The following is a 21,514-nucleotide window of genomic DNA, read 5'->3' on the forward strand; positions in this document are numbered from 1 at the left end:
TTTTCAAAAACCACGCAACTAAATTCCATTGCGCATACACGAGTTACCTTCAAAAGCTCGTATCGAGTACACTCGTGCAATTTCAACCTCATCTTTATGGTTAATAAATTAAGGTTTAATTTGTGTCGTTGGTTAAAGTTGCGTGCATAGGGCGGTGACCTGACAAGGCCGTCAGCGCATCGCCATGCAGATGGCGAATGTCGCGTTCGAAACGCTGCGAACGCTTACAAATAATCCATCATAACTCTGGTCTATGATTCAATATAGTTTTTACGGATGGAGAGGTCAAGCTAAAGTAGGAACGTAAAGTGAGGAGTGTTTTGTGAATGAGATAGAAGCTTGATTGTGTTAAATATTACCTTGTTGCGTACTTTAAATTTAAAAAGATGCAGACTATGCGTCGAGAACAAGGTGACGTTACAGGTTTACGCCTTGTGGGTTTTTTGTGAGACAATGTAATGGTTCTTTTAAGATGTAGAATACATCCGTAGAGACAGACCAAACTAACTCTGCGTGGAATTTGCAATGACAGATGATGATATCATCATTAATGTCAAATATATATTAAAATAGGTATATCGTTTATATTATAATGAACTCTACCTCGCTTTGTTCGGATCAAGTTGGTCCACCTAGCTTAGGTCACTTAGGTGCTTAGCACTCTCGTCTCGTATAATAAAGTACGAGGCATAATATCTGAGCGTTCATTTTCTTTTTGCTACTTTTTATGTGACCTCTTTTTGTCACTGTTATTTCTAGTCAGGATCGCGAGCCCTTTTCATCCTTATACGAGAAAAAGTGTCCCAAAATATCCATACATTTTTCAAACTTTCCTCTTTGTTACCGCCATACAAAGTTTATAGAGAAACTGTAATACGATAGGAAAATGACTCTGGGACATTTTTATTCCCATTAGGGTCGAAAGAGCTTGTGATTCTGAGTGGAAATAACACAAAATTTACGAAAAAATTCAAAATAAATGAAAGTCGCATTTTTTTAGGAAACGCTCATTTACCAATCGGAGGTTGCCGCTTTTGTAGTTAAAGTACCTAATATTAGATTAATATAATCCTAGCATTACAATAAATATAATCTTAAAAACTATAAAATCGTTCCGGGAACACACTTTTACTGCGCCACCTGTTCTGGTGTAGTATTCGGCAGATACCCACGGAACTGCCGAAATATCACCCTTCGGCCAGAAGTCCGCGCTCGCGATAGTCTTCAGCAGCGGCCGAAACAAAAATAAGGCTTGACACACATTACATATAGCAACACTGAGTGTTCGCCCCTTTGTCTCAGATTTGCTCTCGCAACATGTACAGTCAGCATCAATAGTAGCGGATGAAACAACGTGCCAAAAGTATCTGATATTCCAGATAACTTTTCCAAATAAAGATAATTCTCTAAAATTAACTTTCAAAAGTATATCTTTTACAGTCTAAATTGTTCTACATATAGAACCACCAACTTTTGTTAAGCTGTTACAGAATGCTAGATACTTTTGAAACCTTGTTTGATCCGCTACTTTTGATGCTGACTGTACTCATTCTGTTCGTGTCTTGTTAATTATAGTTTTTATACAATAAACTAACAACTTCAATACGTCGTTCATTATTTACAAAGGCGAATCTAACATGGTGTCAGAAGTGGGATCATAACGTCTTCGATGGTTGACAGTCCTCAACCGTGCGTTTCTCCAGAAACTTCCTGCCTCGTGGGTACAGCTAATGAGCTGTCGCCTCCAGTATTTCTGGACCGATACGATCTTTATACCTTTACAAAAGAGCGTACTCTCTTAATCACCGGCAAGTCACTTGCAACCTCTCTGGTGTTGCAGGTGTTTATGGGCATGGTAATTGTTTACCTGCTATTTAGATTTATCTGCTAATTTTCCTTATACATATATCACAAAAAATAGGTACCAAATCTATCACGCAAAAATAAACGCTACAACGCAATTTCCAAACTGCGCAATTTTACTACCAAAATATATCGATCGCGGCGTTCAGAAAGTTCGCTGCACGCTGGTCTTCAAAAGGGCGATGTTCAAGGTCTAGTGACATAACTGGTAAAACTGCAAAATCACAAAGAAACTTGGGTAGTAATAATAATCTGTGATTCAATGTGTAAACATATGCTTTTGTGCGTGTTTGTTTGATTTTTTTTACCAAAAGTTAAAGTGAAAACGAAGAAAAAATAAATTAAGGTAGACACACCCAATCAAAGAACGCCTACTCTTGACCTGATCTTTTTGTTCTTTATACAAATGTCATGCCTCCATTAAAAGTACAGAAAAATACATGAAAAAGTATACGCGTGGCTTCAATAAACAATGGATTTTAAAGATATATTAGGCTTTTTGTGTGATGCATCGTGCCCGATTCAGATTCAACTAATTGTTAGGGTTTTCATCTTATTATGATACACACACACACACACACACATTTTTAAATTACACGAAAGAAATGTTCGCATAAGAGTAACAAAATAATATAAGCGTAGTTGTTGTTCTAAAAAGTGTGCAGTAAAAGTATACGTTTTTGCTCTAGAGCATGAGTCATCAATAAGTATAAAAATAAGACATTGTAATGACCTCACAGGGTAGCATTTACAATTCCTAATAAATTATATTTAACACCATGTATCCAATAAATTTTTATGTATACAATAAATACAATACAATACAATACCTTATAAGTAGGGTTTCTTCTCTTTTTTTACGAAAAGCAATTAAGATTTTGGTTTAAATGGATTGGTTATATAATTTCCAACTCCCCATTCTGTAAATAACGATATCATTAACTAAATTGTTAATTGAAAGTACCTCAAGAAATACTACTGAAGTTTATACATAGCCGTGTTTTTTAAATGCATGTAAGCAAGCAAGTAAAATTACTTTCCTCGTATTCGAAATGAAAAGTAGAGTGTTTGCCCCATTTCATCTATCTCTGTCTATTTTATTGTATTTCAAACTACCTCGACAGAAATGAGAGAGAGAAATGGCACCCAGCCTTTCATCCCTTGGTTAACAATCAATCATTCATACCATACTACTTACACAAACATTGGGACTTCTGAACTATAATGTGTTACATGTTACATCAACAAACAGGTCGCTTTGTATAGTAGTAGGTTTGTTGTTTTAATGAAGATGATGATGTCCTCCCAGACGTATCCGTCGGCATTTTTATTTTTATTAATATTGTTTTTAAATATTATTTATTAACGCATGGGCGCGAGCGTGACTTGCAAATCCAAATTTAGTTTTGAAAGTTCGGCTGCACGGAGCACAGTAGAGCTGTCCAGATGAGTTGTATGAATAGTTGTAGGAGGGCTAGGGCCGAGTTTTTCGGAGCTGACGTTTGGCGTCAAGATCTTCAAGCCGGGTGCGTTCAAAGTTGCCACGTCAGTGATGGCAACGACCCGACTGATGGTAAGCAGTCACCTCAGCCTATAGACGCCTGCAAAACCAAAGATATTACATGCGCATTGCCGACCCTTTAAAAACAGATCAAACAGGTCAGGATGTTGATCAAAGTTTATTTTGTTATTAAGTTCAGTTATTTTTTTAATTACCCAATGAGTTTGTCTTATTATGTTTTTACAGTGTATAATCAAGCTCATGGGTTCTACAGATATTGATCAGTATTTACAGCGAGTGCGTCTGCAAGGGCATTGGTTCAAGGACTTGAGGTCTTTGCCCTCATAATTTTATCTGGATTTATATATGCGGATTAAATTTAACTGACATTTTTATCGCCCACTTAATTTGCGAAATGAATGTGCGGTTATTTTTGACGCTTTGAAGTTTGGATCGGGTGCAATTGCTTTACAGAAGTTGCTACAACATGGACCTCACAGACTTTGCATTTTGTTGCGATTATGAGGATTTGTGATTACTAAAAAATGGCACTATAAAATAAGTAAATAAGTATTTTGGGGAAAATTTTACACAGATCGATCTAGTCCCAAACTAAACTAAGTAAAGCTTGAACTATGGGTACTAGGCGACAATATACATACTTATATAGAAAACACCCATGACTCTGGAACAAATATTCGTGATGAACACACAAATAACTGCCTTTACCAGAATTCGAACCCGGAACCCCCGCTTCCCCCTCCGCTGCTGCTTAAAAAACAACAACTCGCTATATCGTCGGTATACTTCAAAAACAGGATAACTGACTGAAACATAGTTTCGAGAAACGCGAGTTGAAAGTTTGATCCTTAAATGTGGGTATTTAAATACTGAATCTTTACTAATTTAGTTTAACACTTAAAATTTTGGGATGTAACCATTGTCTTAAAATGGTACTTTTATTTTATTTTATCGAAAACTATAAAATATTGAAACTATAAAGTAGAGACGCTGAAGACGCTGGCCGCAGTTTTACTCTTCTGCGTTGCGCTTTCGTACACCCAGCAACCATAACATTTTGCTCTTGGGGGTAAATGTCGCCAACTCGCCATCCATCTATCAAGAAAGTGAAACTTTGTTATAATCATATCAACCGAAAAACGTCCATTGCTGGACATAGACCTCCCCCGTGCATCTCCACAACGAGGGGTCATACACTGCTTTCATTAATTGGCTCTCTGCGATCCTAAGTTCGTCAGATTATTTTGTACCTTTCCTGCTGCGATTCATGGTTTGCGGTCGTTATTCCAGAAACTTTATTTTCTTCGTGCAATGTATTCTGCTTATTGCCTTTTAAGTCTAACAACTCTCTGAGCTATGTCAACAGTGGAACTGTATACTTAGATAGTGAACAGTAATCAGGTCATGTTATTCATCTTTGTCGGTATACTCTTTGCAGCGTGTCGTAGTCAACTGCTAATATCAGGCACAGATGTTGCTTGCCGTACAATTTCTCGCCATTTTCCGCGGTCGGAGGTCATTCTGTCTAATTCGTTCAGGGGTCCTTCCATGGCATATTTGATCTGGTTAGACCATCAGTCCATGGTCATATTATTAATTAACTTTAAAAATGCGGGAAATAACGTCGAGGCATAGAATTGTCTAAAAACAACGCCAAAGATATCAGCAAAGTAACTAATTATAGGATATTGTGTAAGTGATTCTAATTCGGTGTCGCATTGACAAATATTACGACAGAATCGTTATTGTTGTCTAGTCCTGGACGGAAGCCAATCACGCAATACTCACTGGACCTAATTCAATGATACTTACATTACTTATACCACCTTATACCTACTCTTTATGGTCATTTGGCTAAATACAATGAAACGTTTATTATGTGGCCTTCCATTATGTAGTATAATGTTTATCTTTGACGAATTTCAAACTGAATTAGATGTCATATTTATATACCGCATACATACTAAGGAAAATTCTTCAGCTTTCGCGACTAACGTTCTGGACCTCTAGGCAACCCCGCGGTTCATTTCTCATGCTCTGAAAGTGGGTTGTTACTATTCTACAAAGTGTGCAGAAAATGATACGTTTCTGCTCTAGAGCACTGTACATTCTAAGTACGTTTTTTCTCTTTTTTTGCGATAAGCAATTACATTTTTTGTTTTAAATGGATTTTTTGTACAATTTCCATTCTGATAATTAAATCCTCATTCCATAAATAACGATATTTTTACCTAAATTGTTATTTGAAATTACCCTTGTAGTATGAAGTTTATTACTGTAAGAATAAAATTAAAATATTGGTACAAGTATTAGTTTTGATCATTAATCCGGTGGGATATTATAATATGTACTTAGCCGTGTTTTTTTTTCATGCCCATGTCTTTTACCTTCCTCGTATTCGAAATGAAAAGTAGAGTGTTTCTCACTGCGTTCGAGCGCCAAACTACCTCGACAGGAATAGTAGATTGTCAATCTACTATTGTTTAACAATTTTACTTATGGTATTAATGGTTCGGTTTAGGTTATTAAGTTTGTCTGATACATACATTATCAAATAAAATAAAAAGAATGTGACAATCTTCTACTTATACTAAAACAGTCCAAAATGATTTTATTTTGTTGGACTCTTTTTACTGAAAATATTGATGATAACTTTTATAACGCCAAACCTATAATAGGTCTTTGGCATACTGAAATATTTAGGTACGATAAGAAGGATATATACTTAGCTTTACTTATTTTATCAAGGCAATCCAATAGCAGAAGAAAGCTGCTCTCAGATCAGCCAACTCCATTTATGGACTTCATTTCATAAAGTTATTTTTATTCACTGGTTTCTTAAGCAGGACAATTTTGCAATGAAATCAAAAAGTCCACTGGGTCCTTAATAAGGCAAGATATGTAGTTCAAGTCCTAAAGGATTATAGCTGTGACTGACTTATGAAATGTCATCATCAGAGAGTATTTATAAAAATTTTTTATTTTCATAATAAAGCAGTATAACTTTTGCGTTGTTAATGTTTTGAGAATTTGCCAGCAGAAGATGAATATTGACGACGGAAATGCCTCGGTCGAAATTTTAACAGGCAATCCGTTGTTAATGTTTTATTAGAGGATTGCCTGTTAAAATTTCGAGCTACGAGCTGGCAACGTTATTCTTTTTTTTATACTATGTCGGTGGTAAGCAGTCTCCGTAGCCTATGTACGCCTGCAACTCCATGCAGAGGAGTTACATGCGCGTTGGCGATCCTAACATTCCGCACCCTAAAAATAAACGAATGTGACGATGACGGTGATTTAGGTAACTGCGTTTCAATTCTAAAGATATTTCTTCACAGACTGGCCTAAAAAAAATTGACACAAATATCGTAATACATTCAAAGATAAACTATCTTCGTTCTCGATTATGTAAAATTACACAAACTTTATCGTGTTTCGCTCATTTTTATCAAAAGTAGGTCATTGTGTTAAGGGTGTCTTTGTTTACTCGGACAACACAAGTGACCGACTTTTTATCAATGTTTTGACTCTTAATGCTGCGTAATATATAGTTTTTTTTTATGATGGAGACACAGACAAACAAGCAGACGAATTGTCTGATAGTAAGCAATCATAAGCGAGTTGAGTATATTGAATCTTTGAGTATAAGGAGTTTGCCTCCTTGTGTGTGTTTTACCGTTTGTACAATGGGCTGTGCTCTGAGGAATTGTTTGACATGATGCCAACAGCCACTTTCTATCACCGCATTGCTCGCCGTATGCAGGGTGTTCATCCTCACACCCTAGAAACTAAATTACGTATTGGACATTACCTATACCCTGCCTTGCCTGCCCTGTAACACCAGAGGAGTTGCAAGTACATTGCCGGCTTTTCAGATGCGAATACACTCTTTTTCTTGATAGACTATAGGCATATAAGTAAGTAAGTAAATATTCTTTATTGCACCAACAATTATACATTTTACATACATGTAAAACTACAAATACATTTTAAAGGAAAATAGAACCAGGTAACAACAGAACTCATTTAAAAGTCAACAGGTAGTGCAAGGAGCTAAATATAGGATATAATATTTAGATAGAAAATGGGTAAAAGATTAATACTGGTAGTAAAAGACTTAGATATAATTGTTTACTAGAATAAGATTAGCAAAACAAGTAAACAGTAAGATAACATAATAACTATATTTAGATAATTAAGTAAAATTTGCTCCAAGGATCCGACATCCGATTTCGGATCGGACAGTGTGGAAACGCTCTCAGTCGCAATTGCATCAACACAAGTTCCTTAAACCCTAATCTAAACAGTGACCCAATGTTTGTCACAAGCAGGCAAAGCAACAAGGCAGGGCACCGGACAAGGGCACTGAGATCGCAGACGCGATTAGCGATCGACGACCTTAAGCCATTTAAAAAAATAAACATTCGGCTTTAGATCAACAAAACGGTCATTTCTAAAAAAATATATCTGCGGTCTATTCCCGCGACCCATACAAAATGTAAGAGAAAAGTCATACCACTTAGATGCAACCTCAGACATATTCTCAGAGAAGGACCCAAAAACAAAAGATGACATAAGTATTGCAAAACGTATGTATTGACGACCGGTCTGCTCTAGTAGGTAGTCTTTGTTTTCTCTTTCTTTCTCTGTATGTATTGTATAACTGTGTACTTATACTGAAAAGAATGATATTCTATTCTATTCCATTCCATTCTATTCTATTCTATTCCATTATATTCCATTCTATTCCCTGCTATTCCATTCTATTCTTTTCTATACTATAGTGACCCTGCCTATAATGCCGATGGTCCTGGGTTCGAATCTCGATAAGGGCATTTATTTGAGTGATGACCACAGATATTTGTTCCAGAGCCATGGATGTTTTCTATGTATTTAAGTATTTGTATATTATATATATCGTTGTCTGAGAATGTCAATTTGTGTAAGAATGTCCCAATAATATTCATGTATATATATATATATATATATATATATATATATATATATATATATATATATATATATTTATCCCTAAGTTACATTATCTAAGATAAGATTATTAACTGATTAAAGTCCTCTACAACTATAATACTGACTGATAAAGTCTTAAGCACGCAAACGCAAAAAAACATAATAAATAGCTTGTGTTTAACCATTCATTAATTCCATTAAACTCAATACCATTTGGCAACAAACTATAATCTTGATCAGGCTTATTAATTAACTCTAAGTACAAAGGATAAGTGTTCATAATATAGAAAAAAATGTTTACAATAAAAAACACACTTACAAAATTAACATTTTTTATTTTCCATTTAAGGCTCGAATAACAAACGCATTGTATTGCGAAATATGTACTTGCTCTTTGTTGTAAAGATTACATTTGGATTAGGCCAGTCTATATGCTAAGTCTATATGACTTCATTGTATTGTCGCTCAAGGCATGAGCTTATTTATTCTGGCTGGCAAGGACCTTTTTTATCTACTTGTTTAATCTTATTTCAGTATTCCTCATGGTTGTTGGACTGGAGAATAAAGATACGCAACTTAGTAAAAGAATTGCACGTGACTTATCGTAATTTAAGTGCTTACTTGTCCCCAAGAAAAGGTTTTCTAGAAAGAATCAGTCAAATCAAATAAGTAAGGTCAGTCAGGGCAACTGTAGGGCAAATACTAGTATTTAGTCTAAAAATATAACTTGATAACTTCTTCCGTTTTTCGTTGACGGCTAGAACTGATTATATTCATGGCACACTTTCACCAGCCATAAAAGACCCATGTTATAAGTGACTCTAACTCTTGACCATTCTGACCTTATGTTAGTTGTGATGATTATTTATCAAAGATGTAGCAAAGCTTTCTTATCTTCTTCTGACATATCTTTATCCCCCCATCCCCAAATATAGTCCAATGTATCATCTTCCTCTACCCTACCCCACAGATCAGTTCCATCACCAGTCTTCTTTGCTTTCCTCGCAATCATATCCTCAGAAACATTTTTCAAGTCATACGCCCATCCTATCCAAGCCATAAAATCAATAAAGTTTGTTGCTAAGTTCATAAAATTATTTCCTAATTCAGCTGTTTTGTAGTCGTAGGGAAAAACGTGGTGATAATTATGATATCCTTCGCCCAGTGCTGCAAAAGACAGTGCTGGGATTTGTGTTGAAGTGATGTTTTTATCGTAAGGCTTGTAACCGTATTTGTGGGCTGCACTGTTGATGAGGAATGTGACGTGGGAAAAGATGATGAGACGGAGGAGAGAGATGTGGTAGGCAGTATTGAAAGACTCTTGCCAGAAGTAATACGGTATTAGCGCCGGTAGTATGAAGGCGAGGAAAATGCTGAGATACAAGTAGTATCTGAAACAAGTTTCGCAGTTAATTTTACATGGAATCAAGCTACTCATATTTTGATAATTATGCATCCACACTCTTGTTGATTAAAGTTGTCAAAAATCGACATTATATAATTAAATTGACAGAAGGGCGTGGAGGAATTCTTAATCGTTTCTACAGACAGTGGTATAAGAAAACTGTTATAAGAAATGGTATCTACAGGACTTAATTCCAGGTTCCATCTAAAGCCAGAAAAATATAATGCATGTCAGTAATTTTAGGCTCTGGGAAATAACTTACTTCATTTGAAACTGCAACACTGGATTTTCCTTAAGATCCGACATGTCTAAAGTCCTTCCCTTCTTGATTACATCCGGATGCCTCCTCACCATCAACCAGCCTATGTGGGAGAAGAATAACCCTTTCGTGGAGTCGTGCGGATCAGCGTCAGTGTCGCAGAATTTGTGGTGACACCTAAAAGTGTGATTATAAGTACCTGTCATCTATTTAATTTCCTCTTAATTTCTGAGACATAAGGATGTTGGGAGCCAAGGGACAAATTATTAGCCTTTGCCAAGCTGCGGGTAAATATTATCTTTCAGTCCCATCCTACATGCGTCACTTGGACTAATTTGCCTGTCCTCGATCATTTTGACTTTATAATTTATACATATAGGTACCACTTTGTATTAGGCAGCAGTGGTAGGGCAAGACCAAAATTTGGTGTAGGCAAGGTACATTTAGCGAGACCCTCTGGTGGTGCAAGAAATAAAGAATAAATTTGTACGTTGCGTCCGAGTTATATTAGTTTCTTGCAGGCATGTAAAAGTTTTTTGAGACGCTACCAGACACCGTGATACTTAATAACAATAAGTCCACGGACGTACAGTGCGTTCAAAGTTTTAAAATTCCAAGCAATTACAAAATACTCGCGAGACTTTGCTTATGAAAAAAGCTGGTCAACAAGATTAAAGACAATATCTACCTGTGGTCCCTGCACCATTGGATAACCGATGTCTGTGCCGTAGAACTTTGGAAGAGCATGAGCAGGATCTGCAGCGGCAGCTTCGCCTTGTATGCGCGGTGAGACCAGAGCCGGTGGGTGCCCGCAGTAACGCCCCAGCCTCCTAGGATGTAGTATAACACATCTGGGGTGTACAAATTAATACATATTAATTCAATTCAATTCAATTTATTTATTCAACAGACAACAATGGGCCATAATGGTTAATGAAGTAACGAATATTTCAAGTCTCAGGAGGATGGTGGTACTCGTGTTATATCATCGAAAACCGCTCTAGAACGACTTGAAACTTACTTACGAAAGTAACGTAAGAGAATCGTATAGGAGCAAGCAAGTACCTAATGCTTGCCCGTTAGAGTTGGTGCAAGGCGCCGAGCCTCACAGAGATTGCATATACTAGAGAATCCTGGATATTGTTTTTTTTTTATATATATATATTATATTTTCGTCAAACTGCTACGTTTGATGGCGACGGATGGCCTAGAGTTCCAGCCCGCGTAGCCAACGTGCATATCGTTCACGCTCCGTGGCGAACGAAACGCAACTGTCACAGTCGCACTAATATGGAAGAGTGATAGAGAGAGATGACTACGCTACGCTACGGAGCGTTAACGATTGTAACGTTGGCTACGCAGCTAGAACGTTAACCGCGTAAGACTGCGGTTCGTGTCGGGCATAGGCCACTGGACGGATTTAGAACATTTTCTTTAGTATATGACATCTATTTCACTTTATAGTTTGAATCTTACTAAATAAAATAGTCAGCCATTTGGCACTGAAGCACAGATACAGTCCGTATAACCCTCCAATATGCCAGTACGCGAAAATGAGCACATTAATATACACTATTTGATAATTCCATAGGGTTTTCTGCGGTGTTGAAGGCTTGACTTCTTTATTTGAAGGTTGCATATCCTCTTTTGTGTCTAGTGCCATTTTTGTGTTATGTAATCACTTGAAATTTTGTTGCTGACATTAATTACTTTAGATACAAGTGCAGAAGTGTATATACACACGTATGAGTTTTGCAGCTTCTAACTTAGAATGAAGCCAGCAAAATCTTTTATACGAAAATGAATTTCAGATTTGATGCAAGATATCAAAAAATCCTGTATCTTGTCTATGATCTGCACTGTACGGTCGTTAATCTCTGAATTCCAATTATTTACTTTAGTAATCATACATTTTAATAGCTGATTTCATATCAAATATATCAAAGTCACGTTTTAAGGTTATATCGGAGCCCTATTAGAGTAAAAATAATATCGTTACCGAGAACAATTTTTTTTATTCACATCAAACTGGAGAGTCCCAAATTTGATTGCCAATTTTAAAATCTCAATTTGTTGTCTAGTCGATATAATTTGAACTTGCATTTAGCTAGCGCTTTAAAGTCTTGATAGGGCTTACTTAATTCAATCGTCCTAAGTAGCATTCTAATATTCCTAGTTAATAATAGACTACACTTACACTTACTTTTTAGGTTCCTTTCTTGCTAAACGCGGTTACACCTAAAGGAAGGAAGAAGCAATTAAGTAAGGTGTATCAAGGGCTTTATGAATGCGCGCGAGATTAATTTCAAGTTATGTTGTGTCATGTCTGTATTGTATTAATAATCCCAAACGTTGGAATCTAGTTTTACGGTTGTTAAGCTGTTTATGATGACGTAATGGCAAATTGCGATATGGATATGGATGAACTGTGTTTTGACGAGTCACGATTAAGGGCCCTATCTCACCGGGACACCACGGCGGCTGGTTGTGCAACCAGGCGGACACCAGGTTAGATACCCTCCATAGAGCTGTATACATTTTGTTGGTGGCAGGCAACTGGTTGCACCCGCCGTGGTGTCCCGGTGAGATACGGCCCTTACGAACTGCGAAATATGATTTGGACGAACGGCGTATTGGGTGAACGGCTAACAAATTGTTTTTCAACCCTTAGCTATATTTTCAAAGTCATACCTACTGAACAACTTTTACTATTTACCACGAAATTAAAGCCTGTTTGAAAAAAAAATGGCTGTTTTATACTATTCTGGGCTCCCAGATATCGATATTTTATAGTGGGAGGGTAGGATTTGCCCTGTATGTAAATAGTTATTTTTTTTACGAGGGGGCAAAGTTGATGTTTAACCGCTCGTGCTAATATTGATACCCGTAGAAGCGAAAGATTCCCAAAATTAAACCATGAGCGTAGCGAGTGGTTTCTAAAAGGGGAATCTTGAGCTTTGCGAGGGCTCCGAAGCACGAGGGTACAAAAAAATTGCCCCCGAGTGAAACACAAATTTTTCACCACACCAAGACCAACCCGAAGAAAATATTAACTGTAAGATATTAAACAAAATCAAACCGAATCAAATCCAAATAAACGTCATTAAATATTATAATTCAAAATCATAATTTAAAAGTCAATTCTACCAGCTAATATAAGGAAAAAAAGCAAAATTTGCATGGGATTACTTTGCCCCACATGTGGATAAAATGCGACTTTCTCATGAGTTCTTGAGCAATCAAGAGAGCCTTTACCAGCTGGTGTCATGAAGAATTAATTGCCTGCCTACGAGTCAGGAGGTCTCGGATTTGAATCCTGATAAGGGCTTTATTTGAGTGTTTAACGGAGATAATAAATAATTCCTGAGTTTTGGATGTTTTATATGGATTTAAGATATATCAACCTATTTATTATACATATATATCGTGGTCATATACACACAACGTAAGCCTTATTGAGCTTACCGTAGGACGTGGCATGTTTCTGCTTTGTAAGTGCATCTGATTTCATATATATATGTAAGTATATGTATTTGTATAGATATTATTTATATATAAATGTATGTTTATGTTTGTGTATTTCTTATGATTGTATTGTGTTCGTACATGTACCTAATTGTATCACCTATTATACCTCATGTTTTTGCACCGCCTACAACTTATCTGCTTTGCCTAATGGTTGACTGGTAGAGAATGCCTTAAGGCATTAAGTTCGCCTATTGTACAGTGTGTTTTCTTATGTGCAATAAAGATTAAATAAATAAATAAGTCGATTTGTGTAAGATTGTCCCGTAAAATTTATTTATTTATTTTAATTAATTCTTCAAGTCGGAACTTTAATATTCAAAATGGCGTCCTCCGTCCATTCCACAGTGTGCAAGGTCAGTGTATCGGTAAACATCGCAATAATTGTTGTGCGATTGAATTATTGTTATACCGATTGCGACGTTATTGCTGTTATCGCTATTTCGAATAAAAATATATGTTTGATTTGATTATTAAAATTATGATGTAAAATGGGGTGACATCATCAAACATGATAAAACCCCTTTATTTAATAAAGATTAAAAAAAAAAAAAAATGATGTAAAATGTGTTATAATGTACACGAAGTGTATTAAATATTTTAAACTATTAATAGAACAATATAAGCATACATTTTTGCACGCTCGGCTGTGCAAAATGCCTACTGGTACAAGTGGGTATAGGGGCTTTTTATTGTTTTATTATTTTATCTGTAAAATAAATGTATTTCTATTAACTTATATTCTACTCATAAAATACACATCTTTAGGCATCGACATCTATAGACATCTTTTAAGTAAGCATGTTCCATCCTAGACTGCATCGGCACTTTCCATCAGGTGAGATTGTGGTCAAATGCTTACCTTTTCGTAATAAAAAAAAAATATTTATATTTCACATAATATTAGAGGATGACTGAACTTGTATTTTAATTTAATTAAATGCCTTCGAATAGGATGGCAGATACTTTTGGTGCGTTGTTTCATTCGATATTATTGATGCCGACTGTACCTATAAATGTTACGGTACTAGGTGTGTACACAAGATGCTTATTGTTAACTCTCCGTAGCGTAGCGTAGATCTCCATATTAGTGCGACAGAGACAGTTGCGTTTAGTTCGCTGCGGAGCGTTAAAGATTGGCATCTTGTCTATGCACCCTAAACTTGCACAATTAAAATTAATTGAATCGAATGCCTTCTAATGATTGGAAATACAAAACTAAGAGCGTTTTTACATTATTCGATCCGTTATCGGATATCGGATACAAACACAGGGGATAAAAAGAAATTGAATTATTTTTTTACCTATACGATATTTCACAGAATTAAACAGTAAACTCTAAATAATCTTAAAAATAATAATTATAAAGACGACAAACAAACTTAAAGGGCGTCATAAATAAAAAACGTCCCCCAAGTCGCTGCCGATCGGCAGTGTGCCCAGAAGGCCCTTATCCTTGGAGCAAAATACTGGCCAGCCCTCTGGTCACATTAAAAAGTGTCTTATTTTTGTATAATATAAAATTATGTATTTATTAAAATGTTTTTGATGCAAAAATAAAAGGACTGATATAAAGGGCTCCTATCAGCTGCTTTATTCAAAGGATCATCCGACATCCGACATCGGATCGAAATTGAACAATGAGAAAACGCTCTAAAGATAAAAAACGCCTTTAAAAAATGGAGACCGTTTTTTTCGTAACGGTTATGAATTCTTCATACTAGATACGAGTAACCTGTTAACTTGATCGAATAGGTACCTAATTATTAAAAATGCCTTAGTTTTTTTATTAATAATAACTGCATGTTTACAAGATCATTAGTTAATGAAATCAAATACATACCATTCCGTTCATACTATGAGTAACGTGATGAGCTGACGCGGTGTGCGTTTAAAAATAGACCTACCTACATGTTATGAACCAGATAAATTGTTAAATGTTATAATTATTCATTCTTAGGGCCGATACAGACGGATTTTTATGGCAAGTGCACGCCGACGTTGCAGTTGGTGTGCATAAAGATGGGTAGGGGCGAGTAAACACTGAGTATTTACTCGGTATTTATTCAAAGCACCCGATAAATTTACTCATTTAGGTGGGTAAATCAATTGATAATAAAATATTAAAAAAGTGAGATTTAAGAACTTTAGTGTTATTTATTGAAGAATGTTAACGTGTATACGTGTACAATATTTACATAATAAAAAGTTTATAGGACGCTTAATTAATGAAAAAAAAAGGTAATCATCAAAGAGAGGTAATTTGTGATTATGCGTACAAATTTGTTTTAAATAAGAAACTCTTTACTTTAAAAAATTAATAGTTTTATAAATGCACGTGAATCCAAACACAGCTATGATACGATGTCGATCATGATGCTCCAGTTTATATCTTCCGGCTCCATCATCAGATCAGTTCGACAGTACCATATTATTGTATTGTCATCAGAACTACATACAGGTGCCAATTTTCATGACGCTACGATCCTTGGAAGATGGTTAAATTAGTTACCTTAGATTCCATTACATAGTTACATACATACAGATCGACTTAAAGCGTGTTAATATAGGACTTAGGTAAATTCTATCGATGTTCTAGATAACTGCACTTCACATTGCACTACAAAACCCGAAGAAAATATCAAATAAAATCAAACCGAATCAAATCCAAATGAACGTCATTAAATATTAATCATTCAAAATCATCATTTAAAAGTCAATTCTATCAGCCAATATTACTACTACTTACTTACTTACTTGGCTGGGGCGATGACACAAAGTGAGTCTTGGCCTCCAACACAAGAGCTCGCCACTTTTCTAGGTTCAGAGCCAACTCGCGCCAGCTTTCGCCGCCGAGCTCACGGAGATCTGCCTCCACTCTATCCGCCCAACGATATATCATAACATAACTAATAATCAACTCAAAATTTGCATCTGATAACTTTGCCCTACATGTTGATAAAATACAACTTTCTCATCAGTCTGACCAACGAGTCTTTACCAGCTGGTGTGGTGAAAATTTTATTTTAGCTATTTAATCTCATCATAATATTGAATTACCTATCGCGACATCTCTTTGTCTCCTTGCTCCAGTTTTTTTCTTTCGTAACAGAGATTATGGCTTGCAAACACTTTTATCAGTTTGTGGACATTAATGGGGCGGATGATAAAAATACACTCTTATCTGTGTGTGACGAGTTTATGTAAATGCTCAGACGGTATACAAGTATTTTTATACATTTAATGTGCTATCGCAAGGATGCGTGAACTTAAGGCTGAAATTATCAAACAAGCCTTGCCAGCGATATCTTTAAACACGTTAATAAAAACATTTTTTACGATATTTTCCTGTTTTTCCAAGCTTTTATTTACTTTCACCTGACCGTTGTACCATGCTTACTATTTATAGCACTACAAAAATATTTTGAATGTAGTATCATGAAATAAAAGCATTTTTTGCTTTGTCCGATTTTGATGAGTAAATGTTAAAGTTTTTTAATTACCGATTAGTGTCAGTTAGCGGCATGTTATTTTAGGAATCATTGAAACGATTTTGTCCAAAAATAAATATGGCACAGGGTTAGCCGAAGATAAGGAATTTATTGAAGTTTTCGAAGCGCAAATGATTGCCGACGATCATCTTGGATTTATCGCTTTCACAATACTGTTACAATGGTACGAAATAATAATTATTAGTTCTTGTTTGATCGATTGTTTGATCGTTGCACCTGATTTATAAAGTTTATCTGTATCGTATAGTGTTGTCTTGTTAAACTAAGTTCAGTGTATAGTAACTTACATGCTTGGTATATCTGTTAGTGTAAGTTAGTTAATAAATAAATAAACAATTAAAATATTAAAATTTATTTATTTTTAAGTACAGTTAGCATCAAAAGCGGTCAGACTACGTACGCGTCACAAGTGCTTATCTGCTTAGCATTCTCTAATGGCTATATACATATATAAGAAGATTTAAGATATAATATAACCCTTTGTCCACACTATTAAATGTATTATTGGATAGTAGCCAATACACCCATTTTTGTTTTCAAAGACTATATTCATGGAAACGAAGCGAGTCTGACCTTTTAAAAAACTTTTCCCAGAACTAATAATTTTACGATGACGCCGACATCTACGCCGCATGATTTGGCATCGGTTTCCACTTTTTTGTAGATTCTCAGTATCCAAGTTCAGTACATCAAGCCGCCTATAGACATATCAGCGGACTGGACGCATGCGGCGCGCAGCGCGGCGAGCGCGAGCGGGGCGGCGTGCGACGCGGCGAGCCGCCGCTTTTGACCAAAACAGATTAATTCAAGTATATACGGTCATTTTGATCGGCACCGCGCGCCGCGTGCGTCCAGTCCGCGGCTTTAAAAGGTCTCTAATTCCATTCTATTTTGAGAAATCTCCGCTGTATCTGTCAATTTCCTTGATAAAACGAGTAACGTTCGCCGCCGCATTACTGTAATGCAGTTGTTTACATACAAAACTGCTACTCGCTGAATTTTCTTTGTTTAACAATTTTACGTCATTTATGTCAATGCTCATGCCAAATGTCACGTAATTCAAACAAGTCGTTTAAAAAACGAGACCGTAACTTTAAGGAAGTAGCTTTCTGGCGGCGGGTTTGTTTGTATGACTGTTAATATGATGACAGCTAATACGATTTCCAGTGTTATAGGTACGCCATTTAATGCGCTGGTCGCTTATGTTTATGTCCATGTTGTGAATATACGTGTGCGGTCTGTAGGCGTATTCTGTTTGTAATAACAGGTTAAGGATTTGATCTGGAATTATTATGGATAGGACCTGTCAGTGTCAAAAGTTTTTTTTTAATACTACGTCAGTGGCAAAAAGCCTACGGCCCGCCTGATTTTAAGCAGTCCCACCGGCAGGAACACAATACTATGACCCTAGACCCTACTGGGTCTAGTGTTATCTGGCTGCGGTTTTTTGTAAGGTGGAGGTACTTCCCTAGTTGGGCTCTGCTCTAGATCTGGAATGACATCCGCTGTGCTGTGCCCTACCACACTAAGCGAGATGACATTTACAATGCCCATCCCTCTCTTTTGGACGTAGTCTAAGGACATACCCGGGTCCAGAAAGTGACATTTTTTCAACCAAAAACGTTAATTTTGTTACTAATCATATCCATAACAAATCTAGTTCAAATTCATATCCTGTTATAACAGTCAGAATACGCCTTCGGAACGAGCCAGCTGTCAATTAAAAGTGTTTTAATACCTTGAAAGCGTTTTTTGCATACTGAGTAAATTGATTGTAGCCTGTTCCGGAGTTGTCACAACAAAGATATTTATTATTTTTACCAATTCCTGAGAAACCATAAATTTTGTTTCCACGTTTTTTAGCATTTCAACCACGTAGCCGACCATAGTGACTGACTTCTTACCAGCCGCTTTAGTTAAACGATAGAGCTATAGTACCGGGTACTGCGCGCGCGCTGGTTAAGAGGGAAGAATATATTTGCGATCCTAGCCTAGCGAAATAACGGTACTTTTTTATGAAATTACCATTCCGGGAGAAAACTGTTTTCACTAACTAAATCTTAATAAATCTTAATCTTGATGTCGATCGCTTCAGCATAATATATTCTAGGTTTATAAGTTTCGCTTTATATATTATTTTGCAAATTAAAAAAAAGGAAAACGTATAAACCTAGTTTTTCATTGTGTCAATAACATAAATAAATCATGAAGAATAGAAAATATTTAGAAGTACCTAGATTTTTTTTGTTAAAGAGGAAACTAAACTCGTTGCCAAAAAGCCGCTCCCATACAATCGAAGTTACGTTCTCAGTTTAAATTTGCTTAAACATACCTATCTACAATTTTTACAAAGAAACCAAGAAAATAAAGCGAGTAGAAGTATTTACCTATGTCACAGATTAAACTTCGTGACTACAAGAAATATTGTATATTAAAAAATATTGAATAGTGAATAGTTTTCCCCCTTACGCGCATGAGGCGGTAACGAAATGGTCTAGCCATATATATTTTGACTAAGGAGTAGAGTTTGTGAAGTTAGGTCATGTAGACTTAGAAGCTTGGCTCTATATCTGATAACTTTTTGACAGTGCGAGCCGTATGGTTTCGTCTTGGCTACATTTCACATGAAAATGTTTGTGATAAGTCATTGTTTCTGAAACTAGCTGCGTTGCAGTTTACTTGTTTTAGACATATTTTTGCGACTTTGCGACATCAATTTTGGTGCAGTGATTTACCCATGCCTATGTAAAAATTTGGCTTATTCTAATTTATTTGTATTACAAATTCTCACAACGAAAACTAGTGCATATGATCATTTCTTCAGCCATAAACGTCACTTTTAACACTCACAGATCGGTATCCTATCGTTGTGATCTTATAAGCATTGTTCGAATTGGGCCGATAGTACCGCGTCGCGAACTGCGCGCGCGTCGGTTAAAGTAACCCGACGGTTACGGGACCGGACCTGCCCCAACCAGCGCGGTATTTCGAGCGCGTACCGACAGCACGATCTATAGATCCCCGGTAGATCATTGGTCGTTGCGGTGATTTAGTATTAGTCTTTGTGATGTATCTATCGAGATTATACTATTTACTTAAGTTTATTTTAAAATGGTATCTCTTTTTTAATGAAATAAAACAAAATCTATTGAATGTGAATGTTGTATGTTGATTTAGTGCCACGTCAATCTTTTTTTTACTTGGCACGTAACTACCTAATAAAATTAAAATTAAAAGGAAAAACACTACATTATTTTATTCTAGTAGGTAGCGGTATTTTATTCGAATATGTACAATACTGACTTAAACAAAAAACAACCTTAAATAATGTATATACTGGCGTGTGCGTTAGTGCATTAGATATAGCAATATCCTTTCCCATAAGTACTTGTTTTATGTGAGTGGGTACTTATTGATCGATGATAAAGGACCCAAACTTTCCAAATTAGGTATCATCGAAAAATAGCCAATAAGGAAAAACCTTAAAACCAAAGTTCACTCACCTATACCTACACCATTAAGATCCAGCCAGTGACCCACACAGACATATTCATTATGCATTAACGTTCTTTATCTGCTGACGCTCCGAGCATCCGCGCCATTGACTTTCTTGGTGCCATTAACCGAATAACCCATTGCACAAAGAACTGGCGCTTTTCAAGGTGAACACACACATAAGTAAAGATGCAACACATGCATAACACGCACGGGACACACGCAACGACCCACAGTGTATGCACACGGGTATTCGATTCAAAATAAGAACTCGACAATACCCTGTTGCTGTTACAAAAGAAAGACTCTTTCAAAAGTGAGCTTTATGTCTCGGTGTTAGGGTTATCGAGTTTTTTGTCAAGTGTATTGGGAGGTTGTCGAGACGAAAAGGGTGCACGCACACTAACTAACGCAGACGGTGCATACTCTTGTAAGCTGCAGTCTGCACTAACACATATGCAATATAAAGCGTGAGCTTTTTTTGCCTCAAAAACGTCTAATGTTTGTAATTATGTAAACAGTTTCTTTATAACTTTACCACGTTTTTAGTGTTTAAGGAAAATTCATGTTTTTTTGCATTAAAAATGTAGTAAAAAGAACCGCATCTCTAAATAGGTACATTGTCGGCATGCACACATTGAAGCAGTTTCAGGAAATTTATGTTTACGCCGTGTCCAGACATGTGTGTGTGAACACATCCTGTAAGGAAGGACATCTTTGTGTGTGTGTTCGATTAAAATAAGGTGATGTTATAATATCTTTATAATAATGTTGTTTTGAACAATGTATTGTAACTGGTCAGTGCTCACGTTAACGACTGTTTTATTGAATAACTGATAAATTGCTATTTTTCCTTTGTTTTTGTGCTATCTTTATGTGTTAGTCATAAACTCTTTTAGTATTATCAAGGTTTTAGTGCAAGGTAAAAACATGATAAAATGTGTCAATTATGTCTGTGTTTT

General features: G+C 36.1%; 1 protein-coding gene across 1 annotated transcript; it reads right to left on the reverse strand.

The window, feature by feature from the left end:
- Window positions 1-8,671: 8,671 nt before the first annotated feature.
- LOC133530720 (acyl-CoA Delta(11) desaturase-like) lies at window positions 8,672-12,726 on the reverse strand. Its single transcript, XM_061868751.1, has 4 exons — window positions 11,497-12,726; window positions 10,709-10,871; window positions 10,024-10,197; window positions 8,672-9,747 (listed from the first exon to the last, which is right to left on the reverse strand). Exons 1-4 carry the CDS (start codon window positions 11,681-11,683, stop codon window positions 9,225-9,227), a joined length of 1,047 nt encoding a protein of 348 aa, XP_061724735.1. The 5' UTR covers window positions 11,684-12,726; the 3' UTR covers window positions 8,672-9,224.
- Window positions 12,727-21,514: the final 8,788 nt, after the last annotated feature.

The sequence above is a fragment of the Cydia pomonella genome, chromosome 23 (assembly GCF_033807575.1).
Source record: "Cydia pomonella isolate Wapato2018A chromosome 23, ilCydPomo1, whole genome shotgun sequence".
In the NCBI taxonomy this organism is placed as follows: Eukaryota; Metazoa; Arthropoda; class Insecta; order Lepidoptera; family Tortricidae; genus Cydia; species Cydia pomonella.

Bases quoted from the DNA above. Each gene is read 5' to 3' on its own strand.
- LOC133530720 (XM_061868751.1), bottom strand. From the start codon at position 11,683: ATGGCACTAGACACAAAAGAGGATATGCAACCTTCAAATAAAGAAGTC. The intron at 10,872-11,496 runs GTAAGATTCAAA...TGTACACCCCAG, and splicing joins ATGGCTGACTATTTTATTTA to ATGTGTTATACTACATCCTA. The intron at 10,198-10,708 runs GTAGATATTGTC...TCACACTTTTAG, and splicing joins CAATGGTGCAGGGACCACAG to GTGTCACCACAAATTCTGCG.